Source organism: Morus notabilis, unplaced genomic scaffold, assembly GCF_000414095.1.
Source record: "Morus notabilis unplaced genomic scaffold, ASM41409v2 Scaffold442, whole genome shotgun sequence".
In the NCBI taxonomy this organism is placed as follows: Eukaryota; Viridiplantae; Streptophyta; class Magnoliopsida; order Rosales; family Moraceae; genus Morus; species Morus notabilis.
Genome location: NW_010358595.1, coordinates 610,574 through 625,718, shown reverse-complemented (window position 1 = coordinate 625,718; position 15,145 = coordinate 610,574). Strand labels below are relative to the sequence as shown.

Here is a 15,145-nt window from a genome sequence, read left to right as displayed (position 1 = left end):
CATTACTTTCCTGATTGTAAGGCATTATTGCCAAAAGTTTGTTTGCTTTTCTTTTTATGGGCGTTTTTTCGGGGTTGCAGCCTATATAAAGGCAAGTAAGAACCAAGTATTGTAACTTCAAAAGATTAATAATAAGATTAAAGTGAGGTTTTTCCTCTTTGGTTCTTCGGAGAACTCTTTCGGCGTTCAAACTAATACCTTTGGTTGGCGCCTTTTATAGTCTTTGGGTCAAGGTTTCATCTTCTTATACCTCTGGTTCGCGTTTCGTTATAAACGTTGGGTCAAGGTCCATACAACTACAAGTCTGTATTTTTAGCTGTTCTGGGCATTTTAACAAATATTGTTGCAGGGTCTCAAGGCAAGTCGCTTGGGGTTCGTATCAAGAAGAAATCAAATGATGCAATATCGGAGAGACAACGAGGTGTTGACTCATCATTTATGAGGATCAAGAGAACAAATAATGCACAAACCATGTAGATTATATTTCACCCATACAAGAGACCTTTCATCATACAAAGGTACTACTTAGATCTATTTGTGCCTAATAAATTAGACATTTACATAGACACTTATTTTGTGGGCTTCTTCAAATCTTCCCCAATGTGTAATCCATGACGTCCACGAGGAAATCTGCCATAAGAATTAAGATGCTCAACAAGTTAAATACTAAACTCAGAAGAAAAACACAAACTCGGAGGACAATTTTCTCTAGTTTGATTTTGTGGAAAAAAAAGTACCTGCATCGTCCTTGGTGAAGCAGAGAGGAGGTGTAATCCTAAAAACATTTCCATAATATCCACCTTTACCTATCAGCACCCCTAAATCTGATGATAAATAGTCAAGAAAGCAGAAGATAACTTGAGAATTTGTTTTAGCTGTGAGAAAGTTTATGTCATGAGTGGAGTCGAATAACATGGAGCACAAACCTTTCATTTGATCCATTACATGTAAGGTTTCAGCCTTTGCAGGTGTCTTCAATTGACGATCGGTGACTAGTTCAACACCGAGCATGAGTCCTCTTCCCCTCACGTCCCCAATAACTGCAAGGAACAAGTATTAATGAGGATTCGGGGTTGCTCGTGTTGTAAATTTAAGTATCTTTCATTTGAGTAACTGGCCATATTTATTTTTCTAGCACAAATCGACAAGGGAATTTGTTGTGCATATCGGTACAGAACAGAATACTTATGCAAAGACAACGACAAGAGAGTCTACGTTCATATTTGTTCTTCAATGCGGTGAGTCTCTCCTTGAGATGGGACCCCACAACAAAGGCATTCTCCTGAAGCTTTTCTTTCTCAATCACCTTCAAAACAGCTAATCCTGCAGCTGTGCATACAGGGTTTCCACCAAAGGTGTTGAAGTAACTGCGACGAGTCAGGACCTCACCAATCTCAGGAGTCGTCACCAGAGCACCGAGGGGAATGCCATTTCCAATCCCCTATAGATTTCAGAGAAGAAAAATTTAACAACGAAATGCCAACTTCTTATGTTCACTAGGGAGCAAAAGTTGTAAATCCCTTTGAACTTATAGTAGTGCATAAAAAGGATATCAATATGGTGGAATCCAAAAGAAAACAAGGTTTCTTCATGTCATTTGGTGGAGGGTAAAAAGAACAGAAATAAGATTAACCTTTGCCATTGTCACTATATCAGGCACAACACCTTGGATCTCAAATCCCCAAAAGTGGCTCCCAGTGCGAGCAAACCCAGACTGGACCTCATCAGCGATGCAAAGGCCGCCTGCTTTCTTTATGCTACTGTAAACAGCGGGCAAGTAACACGGGGCCAACTCCACAATTCCCCCTACTCCCTGCCATTTATATGAAGAACATTTCTCATTTGGTACAAGTAGCAAAAAGCATGATGAACTCCAGAAAAGCTGAAAAAAAGGGGAATAAGGCATTCGAACCGAGTTAGATTGGTTGACGTACCTGGATAGCTTCAGACATAAAAGCAGCAACATGTCCAGAAGTTCCAAACTCGATAAGATCCTGGACGTCTCTTGCATACTTCTCTCCATCTGAACCGAAAACACCCCTATATGGGTCCGGGTTTAAAGCATGATGAACTCCACTCTGTCAATGAAAACGACTCAAGTCTTTTAGCCAACTATGATTGATTTATGGTACGATTAATTCAAAATGCCTTATAGATGATTCCTAGAGTGGTAAGCAAACTTCCAAATTCTGTAGTATCATGCTACTGTATGGCACGGAATTTGGTTATTTATTAATAGTTTATGGTATGATTGATTCGACCTGCAAAGACCAAACTTAAGGTTCCTATCACTAGTAAAGATGGTCCACTTTCTCTACCACATAAAATTAAGCACAAACTGGTATTTCTATAAAAAGACGCCCAAAAGCAAACTTCCAAATTCCAAACGATGTGACTATGTTGTCGGGTTCCGATTAGCTTTAAAGTGGTATTACAATTTAATCATCGTGAATATGCTTGTCATAATAACTATTATGAGTTCAATTTCGGATGACGTTTGATGTTGTCGGTATCAAAGTATTGTGAGTGATAACATATCACACCCACCGTGATGTAAAACAAAGTGGTATTGATAGCATGAATTCCACATCTCAAAAACTGTTTGGCAATTGACAACTTAAGCCCCATTTATTTCACCGATTCGAGTTTAGAATTTGAGTTTTGTTACAGTAAAAATCTATCCGAAACAGTCATATCTAACTTTTTTACTACAATAAAAAGCTCTTACATAAAGTCTCGTATTAACTCGAATTAGCCAACTAAACGATCCCTTAATTTGACCCCTATATGGCCACCTCATTTTTCCATTTATGCAAGATTACCAACCGAGACGATTAGAAGAGTTCTTAGAAAAATCACAATGGTTTATTTGTACAACTATGCCCACCATTTAGAGGAAATGCCCACATGAAAGTTTTTCTTTCTCTGACAAAAACTAAGGTTAAGATAGTGATATCCTTTAAATTACTTGACGCTTTTGGGGTTGAGATGTATAGAATAGAAGTAACAACTCATCTCTGATCAGGATTCTTTTTCTGAATAATATATATAAATTATTTGATTTTATTTTTGTTCGTATTTACTACGGAACCCAACAAATTTATTTCTTGGAGTTGTAGCGAAATATGTCACTTAAATTAGTATTCTATATCTTCTAAATAACGATTTGTTTTCTATAATAATGAATTGAAGTACTAAAAATAAAAATAGAACTAAGTGAATTATAAACACTAACCAATTATAAGGGATCATATTTGTGAATATATCAAAGGAATGAAAGAACTATAGTAGTAAAAATACAAAATTAGCCAAGCAAGGATTGAAAAATCGACATTTCTATTGATATTTTCGCGACAATTTCCACATTTTAAAAGTGCTAATATGGAAATAGAGATAAAATATCTTTTCCGTAAAACATCTTAAAATTTTCCCAAAAATTTCTGTAAATGTTGATTATTTCACGTTAATATCCATTTTCGTGAAAAATGTAGTATTAACTGACTAAATATGATAGAACTTTTATGAAAATTTCGTGAAAATATCAAAAAAATTTTAAAATATATCTGCAACCTTTTATATATATATATATATATATATATATATATTAACTTACTTTTTAAAAGTATTAAAGTTATGTCCTTTTTCTACTTCAAACTCCGTATCAGTTTCCGGATATATCCGTAACTTTATATGGCCACCTCATTTTTTCTTTTACACGAGATTACCACCTGAGACGATTATGTTTTCCCACTTGGTTGGACCAGATATTAGAAGAGTTCTTAGCAAAATCACAATGTTTTATTTGTACAACTATGCCCACCATTTAGAGGAAATGCCCACATGAAAGTTTTCCTTTCTCTGACAAAAACCGCGATTAAGATAGTGATATCCTTTAAATTACTTGACGCTTTTGGGGTTGAGATGTATAGAATAGAAGTAACAACTCATCTCTAATCATGATTCTTTTTCTGAATAATATATATAAATTATTTGGTTTTATTTTTGTTCTTATTTACTACGGAACCCAACAAAATTATTTCTTGGAGTTGTAGCGAAATATGTCACTTAAATTAGTATTCTATATCTGCTAAATAATGATTTAATTTCTATAACAATGAATTGAAGTAATAAAAATAAAAATAGAATTCAGTGAATTATAATCACTAACTGATTATAAGGGATCATACTTGTGGATATATCAAAGGAATGAAAGAACTATAGTAGTAAAAATACAAAATTAGCCAGCATATATAAGCAAGGATTGAAAAATCGAGATTTTCACTGATATTTTCGCGAAAATTTCCGCATTTTAAAAGTACTTATATAGAAATAGAGATGTAGTATTTTTTTTTTTTTGTAGAATATCTTAAAATTTCCACAAAAATTTCTGTAAATGTTGATATTTTCATGGAAATATCCATTTTCCGTGAAAAGTGTAGTGTTAACTAACTAAATATGACAAATTTTAGGAAAATTTTGTGAAAATATCAAAAAAATTTCTGGATATATTCGTAATATATATATATATATATTAACTTACTTTTTAACAATATAAGAGTTATGTCCTTTTTCTACTTTAAACTTCATGTCTTGGTATCGATGTTGTTTAAACCAATGACGTGTTTTAAATTCCTTCGAACCATATAAAAACTTCTTTTGGTATTGATAACATATCATCTTGTATGAAACCATGATGTAAGGTATCTATATTAGGTTGACTTTAAGGTATTTTACTTAATTTGTGAACGTGTGCTTATCATTTATGGTAGTGTTGTCAAATGGGCCGGACTGTCCATGGACGGCCCAGCCTAGCCCGTAATAGTGCCGGATTCGGCACGGCCTAGTACGGTACTGTTACGAGCCGTGCTGGCCTGGCACGTTTGATGGGCTAGGGCTGGGCCGCAGCTTATCAGCCCGCAGCCCAAGCTCGGCCCTAGCTCGTGAAGGCCCGCGGCCCGGCCTAAGCCCAGTTCGGCCCAAGTCCAGATTCGGCCCTTGTTCGGCTCGGCTCAGGTCGGCGAAACAACCCGCTAAGAAGCCCTCCAACCCGTGAGAAATGTGACCGTTGGGCCATTCGCGGGCCCAACAGTCACAATCCAAAAAAATCTCTCAAAATCGCCTATAAATACCCCTTAATCGCACCCTAAATCCCACACAACAACTCACTCTCAACTTCTCATCTCACTCTCATTTTATCTCTTATCTTTTCTCTTTGATTTTGATTCTAAGCTTTTTTCTCGTGATCACTCATTTTCTTACTCTTTCATTTACAAAATTTAAGTTCAATCAATTTTCAGAAAATGACCGCATCAAACTTTCCTGATTTCACTACTCTCCCTGAGCTTGGTGATGATGCATTTTTCGAGGATGAAATGATGGCTCAGAACCCCACTCATTTACAAAGTTTAAGTTCAATCAATTTTCAGAAAATAGCCGCATCAAACTTCCCTGATTTCACTACTCTCCCTGAGCTTAGTGATGATGCATTTTTCAAGGATGAAATGATGGCTCAAAACCCCACCCCCACTGAACTAGAAAATGCTCCGGTTGATAATGTTTCAGTGCACAACGAGGAAGCTAGAGAATGCAGCAGGGGAAAAAGACCGTAAAGTTCTCCTGCATTGTAGCATTTCACAGAGGAACCCCGACCAAATCCAAAAAACAGGTGAAATGAAAATTCGTGCGGTATGTAAGTATTGTAAAAAACACATTTTTAATAAAAATAGTGAGAGTACTGGTCATCTGGATAGACATTGAAAAGCATGTCTACTGTTGTACGAAAGTGGGAGTGTGGACTCCCGCCAACAAACACTATCACTCACATCACAAGGGTTGTAAAATTTTACATACGATGCACAATGTGCTCGTGAGGCACTAGCTAAATTTCTAGCTAGTGCTGAATTACCTCTTTCTTTTACAGATGATGCGGCGTTCGAAGAATTCATACAGACGAACTTCTGCCCGCAATTTAAACAGGTAAGTAGAAACACAACTCGTTCTGATTGCATGAAAGTATTTTATGCAATGAGACAATCTCTAATTGATAATTTTAGGTCTTTTAATGCTACTGTATCTTGTACTTCGGATCTATGAGAGGGGTGCAATAAAACTGAATATGTATGCGTCATGTCACATTATGTTGATAATGAATGGGTTTTGCAAAATAGAATAATAGGTTTCGTTTATGTCCATATCCTCATAACGCAAGTGCTATTTTTGAAACAATAATAGAAATTTATCAGTTTTATGTGATAGAAGATAAAATTTTAACTATTACTTTTGATAATGCGTCAGCTAACACGGCTGCAATTAATATGTTTAAACGTAGTTTGAAACCATCGTTTAGGGGGAAATTTTTTATCAACGGTGTATATGTCACATAATCAATTTAGTAGTTTAGGCAATTATTGAACATATTTCAGCTAATCTAACAAATATTAGAGAATCTTTATTTTTTATATCTAGTTCTGAAGCTTGGCTCCAAGAATTCAAACAATATTGCAGGAACAATTAGATGCGCCCAAGAAGATTCCCAACTGACGTGAGGGATAGGTGGAATTTCACATATTTAATGTTTAAGGCTATACTCCTGTATCAACAGCTTATCGCAATGTATGTAAACAGTAAAAACGATCAACTATTAATTTTCGATACATATTGGCAGATTGGTGAGTTTTTTTTTTTTTTTTTAATTTCTAGAAGGTTTTTACAATACTACTGAATTACTTTTCAGAGTTTATTATCCTACTGCACATTTAGCTTTACATCAACTATTTAATATTTCAGAAACATTTTCTTATTATAGGGATACTGAACTTTTTGAAAAGATAGTTAAGCTAATGGAAACTAAATTTAAAAGTTATTCGACAGGTTGTCCTATGTTATACGCATTAGCAACCATTTTAGATCCTATGTGTAGAGTAGACGAGACTAAATCTTTAATGACTGCTATAGCAAAAAATTTAGATATTGATATCCAACTAATTATTAGTGACGCCAGGAAAATATTAGAAAAGTTATTTGATTTGTATGAAGCAAAATACAGCACATGTAAAAAAGAACAATGAACTTCGACGTCAACTAACAGTTCGGGATCTAAAGGCTCGTTGTGGAGTTTCTTGAAGAAGAAAGAGAAAACGGCAGAATCGTCATCAACACAACCGTCTACCGAACTGGTAAAATATTTTGAAACAAATTTTGTAATCGATGACAACAAACTAGACATCTAACAGTAGTGGAAGAGCAAGACCGATCATTTTTTAATACTGTTCGTAATAGCTTGTGACATTTTGACAACTCCACTATCAACGGTAGCATCGGAGCAAGCATTTAGTGCAAGCAACCGAATTCTTAACGAGAAGAGGAGCATAATGCATCCATATATCTTGGAGGGACTAATGTGCGTTAAAGACTGGGAAGATGTCAGAAGACGAAAACAACAATATACGGATAATTCAATGTAAGACTATTTTGTTAACTTAGAAATAACAGAGTCTTCTGTAAGCACTTAGGTTTTGTAATTTACTTATCCTAGAATACTGCACTCTTTTTTCCTTCGTTAAGGTTTTGTCTTGATCTCCCCACAAGTTTTACTTGACAAGATTTTTAACGAGATAGTCATTTATGTGTATTTATTCGTATTATCTCAATTCAATAAAATCACATCTTTTGAGGGCATATGATATATTTTCTTTTTTTAATTAAATTTTGCAAAAAATAATTACAAGGGTCAGGGCCGGCCCGTGAAGGGCTTGGGCCCAAGCCCGGCCCTGACCCTTATGGACTAGGGCCTCGGGCCTAGGCCGGACCTGAGCGTTTCACCTCAGGCCCGGCCCTGGCATGACCTTGCACTGTGCAGGGTCATGCCAGGCACGGCCCAGGCCCGTCACGGGCCTAGGGTTGGACGTGCCGTGCCGGTCCGGCACGACACGTTTGACAACTCTAATTTATGGTATTATGATCACATTTTACTGTGCATATTTATCATACAATTTGTTTATAATTGAAAAGTTCATCTAATTTATGTACTATTAGATATTTTAGAATTTCTTAAACTCATTTAAATAAAGTGTTAATATTTTCATCGATATGTCTAATATGAATTTCTGTATTTTACATCAATTTCTACCGGTATTAATATTTCCATCGATATATCTAATATGAATTTCTGTATTTTATATCAATTTCTACCGGTATTAATATTTTCATCGATATATCTGTAAAATTAAATACCAATATTTCTATGAATATCAATATTTTCATCCTTGTATATAAGGTGAGGAATGTTACCTGTACGACATTGAATTTCCAGTTGCACTGTGCAGTGGCCCCCATAGTCCCAGCTGCGTTACCATGATAAGCATTTCTTAACGATATTATGTCATGGCAACCAGTGTAGAGCCTCGCTATCATCATCGCCAACTCGTTTGCTTCCGTCCCAGAATTCGTGAAAAACACCACCTATACATGCACGCATTCAGGTAGATTTTTCACTGAAAAAGAAAAAAAGCTTCAAGCAAAAAAGAAACAAGATCACTGCCAACCATTTGGTGGGTATTGGCTTGGGGAATCGGACTAATGGGGTTTCCAACAGTTTATTAGCATCCAATTATTAGAATGATTATTAGGGGATGTTGAGTTAAAAACTCAAAAAAAACAACTCTCAGTTATAACTTTATTTAAGTTCATATTTTTTTAAGTTTGAACTCGAGTTTGAGACTAAAACTTGAGTTCAAATTTTTCCTTCAACTCGAGTTCAGAAACTCAAACTCAAATTAATGAACAATATTTTTTTTATTGTTAAAAATGCTATAATTTTTTCGTTTTAATTCTAATTGAGATGATTTTTTTTTTACGCGTCGACAACGAAAAGACGAATAAAACCCCATCCATATACCCTATTAAAATTTTTCATCAGTATTGAGTTTTTATTAAAATACTATCTAAATATAAATTTAAGTTTTGACTCATTCAAACACAAACTCAAAAAGATTATTATCTCAAACCATAACTCAAATGTACATAACTAAACACAAACTCAAGTTACAACTTCAACTCAAGTTATAACTCAAACTCAACTTAAAATTTACATTTAAGTCATTTAACTTAAAAATAACAAAAGAACAGCCCCTTAACCACTTAAATACTTATATGTTAAGTTGGAAATGGAATTTTAAGATGCCCACAGTGTTAGTGTGTGGCTTTGCCTTTACCAAACCCATCACGACAAAGGCACACGGACATAGCCCAGACTGGCCAATCCTAAAAATAAAAATAAAAAATAAGATGATGTTTGGTTGAAAGATTTAAATCATGTGATTCGAATTATTTTTGATTTACGTATATTTTTTGTGAGAGAAAATACTATAGTAAATCACAAATCATAATTTAAATCAGAGAATAAATCTCTCTATCAAACATCCTCTAAAAATTTTCGACACGTGAATATATCAATTTAATATACTTTCCAGACACGACAATATTTGTTTACATAGTTACCTGATCTCACATTAAAGACCCACATAAGTTTTACACGAAATCATTAGCATTATTACTATGCGGCTTGGCTCAGTCCAGCACATGGTAAAAGCCAAATGGGCATAGTCCCCCTGGGCCCCTCCTATCCTATGTTCCCACACCCATGAAAAAATAATAAGATAAAAATATAAATTGTTTTTAGAATTGATTCTCTTTTCATTTTTCATATTTTTTAAGAAAAAAAAATAAAATTGTGACGTTTGATGCAATAAAAATAAAAAATAAATTTTTTTTAATTTAGTGTAAAATAAGAGAGAAATAAAAAATAATTTTTAATTATTTTTTATTTTTTATTTTCGTTTTCTGCTCTCTTGAGCAGAAAGAGACATTAATAGATTTTTTTATACTAAAAATAATATCTTAATAAAATTACTAAACGTATTTTTAAAAATAATTTCTGTCTAAAATTAAAAATATTTTTATTTTTATTTTTATATAAAAAATAAAAATATTTTAAAACAAATTTTAAACGCGTCTATAATTTTTCTACTAAGTTAATATGAGATTCTACAGCGTGGTGCCTTTATTGTAGAGTCCACCAATGATCACGGCCGTTGACTTAAGTCGACGGTACACATTTTATGAGACTAGATATAATTCTTAACTACACTATTGCATCTATTTTAAGTTCTAATTTCACTCGTAAGGATTAATATCAATGATCTTTATAATTCTTTATTAAAAATGTTGTTGAAAAGACAGTCACATATGACTCACATCTATATTAGATTTTGTTAAATTGTTATATTTTATGATTCTGATATCATTTTAATTTTTAAAAGAGAGATTTTTTTAATAAAATTGATGTATTAATAAATTAAATTTTTTTAACCGTTAAATATATATTTTTTAATTTTTAATTTTTACGTAAAAATCACGACTTAACCAACCGATAAAATATGTTCTATGGATAGGTTTTTAAAAACAAAAAATAGAGATCATCATTTCAAGTGATGTATTTAGCGAATAAGGCAAAAAAAGACCTTGAGATTTCCGGGCAACTTGGAGGCGAGGGCCTCGGCGAAGTCGGCGATGGCGCGGTTGAGGTAGAGGATGGTGGAGTGCTGGAGACGGTTGGTTTGAGAGACAATGGCGTCGACCACATCGGGATGGCAGTGGCCGCAGCTCACCGTAGCAATCCCCCCAAAAGCGTCCAAATATCTCCTTCCCTTCTCGTCGAACAAGTATTGCCTCTTCCCAGCCACCACGTTCAACTGCTCCCACACAACGACAACAACAGCAACGCATCATTAATATTCCCTCAAATCAATATTACGAGGAAAACAACAAAAATGATGAAAGTTTTGATTGATGCAGAGTAAAAAAAAAAAAAAAAATGAAAGGAAAAGTCGTTTCCAGTGATCTTTGATCATTTCGCAAACAACAAAAATTAAAAGAAAACGGGGAAATATGAAATCGATTCAATAGCAATGAAGAATGATATCACAAAATGATTTCGAAACGATCGTTTGGTCTGATTTTAATTGATTTCCGAAATATTATGTAATGGATTTAGATCCAAAGGAAATGGAGAGAGAAACTCACGGGTTTCTTGTAGAAGTAGAACATGGAAGGGCTGAGAAACTCCTTGCGCTTGGCGAGGATCTCGTCGGCGGTGGGACCATCGTACGGCGGAGGAGAGAAATCGAAAGGAGGGATTTTAGGAACATCGGCGACGTCGACGCCATTGTAGGCTTCCTTCTGAGCTTCTGCGAGAGAGGAAAAGCATCGTTTCCATCGCGGAAACTCTCTTTCCGAAAAAACACTCCTCGCCAAGAATCTCTGCATTTTTTCTCTCGCCTGTTTGGTTCCCGAGAAAATCTCAGACTGTTTGTTTCCTGGGAAAATCGTTCAGCGTCTTTACGTTTTATTACTTGACTCCGAAATTGCAGGACTTGGTTCTGCTTCGGTGAGTGAATTCTATAAAGGCATTGAGGCGCGTGGCAGCGCGTGAGGAAATGAGATAGAGATAAAGTAGTGGATCTGTTGAGGCCCAGGCGGAGAGTTTATATAGGATGAGGACCAGAGGATACAATGGTCATTTTATAAATAGAAAAAAAGAAAAGGTCAACGATTTAGGCCAGGTTCAGAACCAAAATTTGAGATAAGGACAAAACGGCCTTCTTTGTTATTGTAACTAAAATGCTTTTTTGTTTTCTTAAAAAAGTCTCCATTATTTATTGTAAATTTAACAAATTGGGATTGAATAGTGCGTTTGAAACTCGTTTTAAAATAATTTTATTTTTATATAAAAATAAAAATAAAAACTTTTTTAATCTCAGACAGAAATTATTTTTAAAAATGTATTTAGTAGTTTTATTAATATATTATTTTCAATATAAAAAACTCATTAATGTATCTTTCTCTTTCTCTCTGTTCGAGAGATGAGAAAATACACGAAACTAAAAAATCGTTTTCATTTCTGTTTTTTATCTTTATTGTGCCAACACCGTTTTAAAAACATTTTCATTTTTTCTTTCTTAAAAAACGTGAAAAATAAAAATTGAATCAATTCTAAACACGGGGTTAAATTCATAACTTTTTTCTTTTTTTGGATTTGAATTTGGGGGATTTGTACTTAACATTTTGTGGGAACGTTAGACATAAAACTACTGCTATGCTATGCTTATAATCACAATTCATACTATATTCATTTGTGCTTCTTAAGAAACATTTATGTGTTTAATTTAATATGGAAATTTGAAGAACTAAAGAGTGCACATGGAAAACAATTAGAAATAGGAAAAACTAGAGAGTATACAGGGAAAACGATCAGAAATACCACACACTAAAGTGTATATATGGAAAACAACAAGGAATAGGGAAAAAAATAAAGTAAATATGGAAAACACTTAGAAATATGAAAAACGGAAAAGTATATACGGAAAACAATTAATCCCTTCTCGATGAATAGAATTCTTTTGAAGAAATTTATTGGAGTTTCAAACTTATTTTTATTTCATTTTTGTTTGGGACTTCATTGATCAAATTGAAATTCTGTAGCCTATCTTTTCTTTTTAGGCCTTTTATTTTCCTTTTCAATTTTAAATTGACGGTCTTCTTAATATTTCTGAAAACATATTATAAAGAGTTTTGTACTAAAAATTGAATAAGAAATCAAAAGAAAAATATTATCCCAAAGAAGCTTACATGGAATGGTTTTTTTCTTTTTTTTTTTTCTCAGAATTAATGGATAAAATTGGCATCCTAAACTTTATGTTCCTAAACTATAATCGCTCCTAAACTTTTATGTTCCTTTCATTAAAAAAAAAAAAAAAACGGATTCCTAAAATCCTTGTGTATTTGCAGTATTGGTTTATGACCTTATTTGGCATAGGGTCAAAATTTAGTGTTCCCCGACTTCTGTAGAATTTTAGGGATGTTCCTTTTCTCCTTTATTAGGTTTGCCTTTTCTCTTTTTCTTTTATATTTTTCTTAACTTAAGGCCCCGTTCATTTCACCAATTTGAGTTTAGAATTCGAGTTTTGCTACAGTAAAAAGCTCTTAGAAACAGTCACGTCTAACTTTTTTATTACAATAAAAAGCTCTCACATAAAGTCACATCTAAACTCGAATTAAAAGCTCGAATCAGTGAACTAAACGGGCCCTAAGAGACTATTAATGCACATTTTACAAAATAAAATACCGATAGGTCACAAATAGAAGAATGATGTAGGACCAGTTTAACAATGTTGTGCTATTAAAAATTTTTACTATAGTTTTGTTGTTAATCAGAAGTTGTTGTAATTAAAAGCATGTTGGTGTTTGATATTTTTTTAAAACTGCTGTGAATAGCAAAAGTATAAATTTAAGTGTTTGAAAAACCGTATACAAAATTGTTGTGGATATATACAATTAACTAAACATTGAAACAAATTATTATTTAAATTACTTTAAATATTTTCAAAATAAATTATTTTTGTTCAAGTATAAATTATTTTTATTCAAGAAGATAAATTATACATCTACTAAATTTCTTATTTTTTGTTGTTGTTTTTAAAAAATTATAAATTTATCAAAAATATTTGCGAACAATATAAAATAGTATAGTTATTAAAGATTTTTATTTTTAAATAAATATTTTTTAATTTTGTATGAAAACATAAAATTGGTAGATTGTGAATGAAGTATTACATTAAAGATTTTTTATTTTTAAATAGATGTTTATAATATTTTTTTTTTAAATTTAGTATCAAAAAATTAATTAGTAGATTGAGAATGAAGTATTATCATTACTATGGTTATTTTAGTAAATTTAAACAATGAAGCAGAAGTTAGTGTGTAAAAGCAACTCCTGATCTGCTTCTCGAATTCTACTGTTTGATAGTAGTTTTTAAAAGCTACTGGACTACCAAACATGCTAACTTATTGTAACTTCTTTAAAAAAATTAAAAGCAACCTGCAAAAGCAATGCCAAATTACGAGCTCGTACTTGCTCTTCCCCTCTTCATAGTCCCTAAGTTTATAAACATCACAAGCCATAGACATTCTGAGTGTGATTGTTTCGTAAGTTGAACCACTTTTCAAACCTTTTTGTTGAAAGCAAATGACATCTTATACTCTTTATAACTAAAGAAAGACATTGTTGAACACTATTACAATTTATAGGGGAATTTACATAAATATAACATGTATTTTGTGGATAAATATTACGGCCACTCTTACTATTACTCACAACAATATCCATAGTTTGACACGTAAATTCTACTAACATGATATATTATTATTTAAAAAAAATATAATAGTAGAGTCCAGGTATCATATGGAAACACTTGGATCCCTCAATGGAAAATCCCCAGCAACACTCCATTCCCCCCTAAGTGGGGATATGGTGGGGAGAGGTATGAGTTTAGTAAGCGGGGATGGGGATAGAAAATCATTCCCCACCCTGTCCGCTATGTTATCATTTCCTAGAAATTATATGAAATTTAAACTTTAAAAGGAAAAGTTTATAATTACTAATTAGATAGTATATTCTTATACACATTCTAAAATACGGTAGGACTGTACAAAAAAACCGTAAAACTAAAACCGACCGCAACCGACCGAAGAACCGACCGCTCAAAATCCGAAACGGCGGTGCCATATGGAACCGAACCACTTCGGTTCGGTTAACCGACCGATCAGCAAGATAATCGGTTCGGTTTCAGTTTTGTTGTGGGCTCGTCGGTTAAAACTGAACCGACCGAGGTTTTTTTTAATGTTTTCATTTTTTTTTTAATTTATGTTGTCATTTCTGAAGAGTGGATGTCGTTTTCACTCTTAGGAATCACAAAACCCTCTTTCATTTCTCTCAATCTCTCTTCTGCCAATCTGCCTCTCTCTGTCTCTCACTCTCTTTGTTTCTCAATCTCACCCTAGACAGACACCCCCCACCGGCCCACCCACCCGGCACCCACACGACCGACCACCCACCCTCACACCTCACCTCTCTCACTCTCACCCACCCTCAGGGAAGCCCTAGCCGCCGCCTCTCTCCTCAGGCGTCCTCAATCGCACGTCCGCCGCCGATCGCATGTCCGCATCTCACGGTGAAAGAAGCCCTAGCCGCCAGCCGCCGATCGCACGTCCACTTCTGCCAAGCTCGCACGTTCGCTTCCGCCAAGCT

The 15,145-nt window shown here is 34.0% G+C and overlaps 1 protein-coding gene across 1 annotated transcript; it reads right to left on the bottom strand.

Annotated features, from left to right (window-relative positions):
* Positions 1 to 461: 461 nt before the first annotated feature.
* On the bottom strand, positions 462 to 11,498 carry LOC21404820 (alanine--glyoxylate aminotransferase 2 homolog 2, mitochondrial). The gene is made up of 9 exons (XM_024162130.1): positions 11,083 to 11,498; positions 10,521 to 10,751; positions 8,290 to 8,460; positions 1,935 to 2,078; positions 1,634 to 1,813; positions 1,216 to 1,441; positions 927 to 1,040; positions 738 to 824; positions 462 to 630 (listed from the first exon to the last, which is right to left on the bottom strand). Exons 1-9 carry the CDS (start codon positions 11,323 to 11,325, stop codon positions 587 to 589), a joined length of 1,440 nt encoding a protein of 479 aa, XP_024017898.1. The 5' UTR covers positions 11,326 to 11,498; the 3' UTR covers positions 462 to 586.
* Between the last annotated feature and the right edge of the window lie 3,647 nt (positions 11,499 to 15,145).

What these genes read in the sequence shown, in the direction of transcription:
- LOC21404820 (XM_024162130.1), bottom strand. Translation starts at nt 11,325, where the DNA reads ATGCAGAGATTCTTGGCGAGGAGTGTTTTTTCGGAAAGAGAGTTTCCG. An exon ending in TCTACTTCTACAAGAAACCC is followed by an intron (nt 10,752 to 11,082) that starts GTGAGTTTCTCT and finishes GTGTGGGAGCAG; the next exon opens with TTGAACGTGGTGGCTGGGAA. An exon ending in ATATAGTGACAATGGCAAAG is followed by an intron (nt 1,442 to 1,633) that starts GTTAATCTTATT and finishes TGAAATCTATAG; the next exon opens with GGGATTGGAAATGGCATTCC.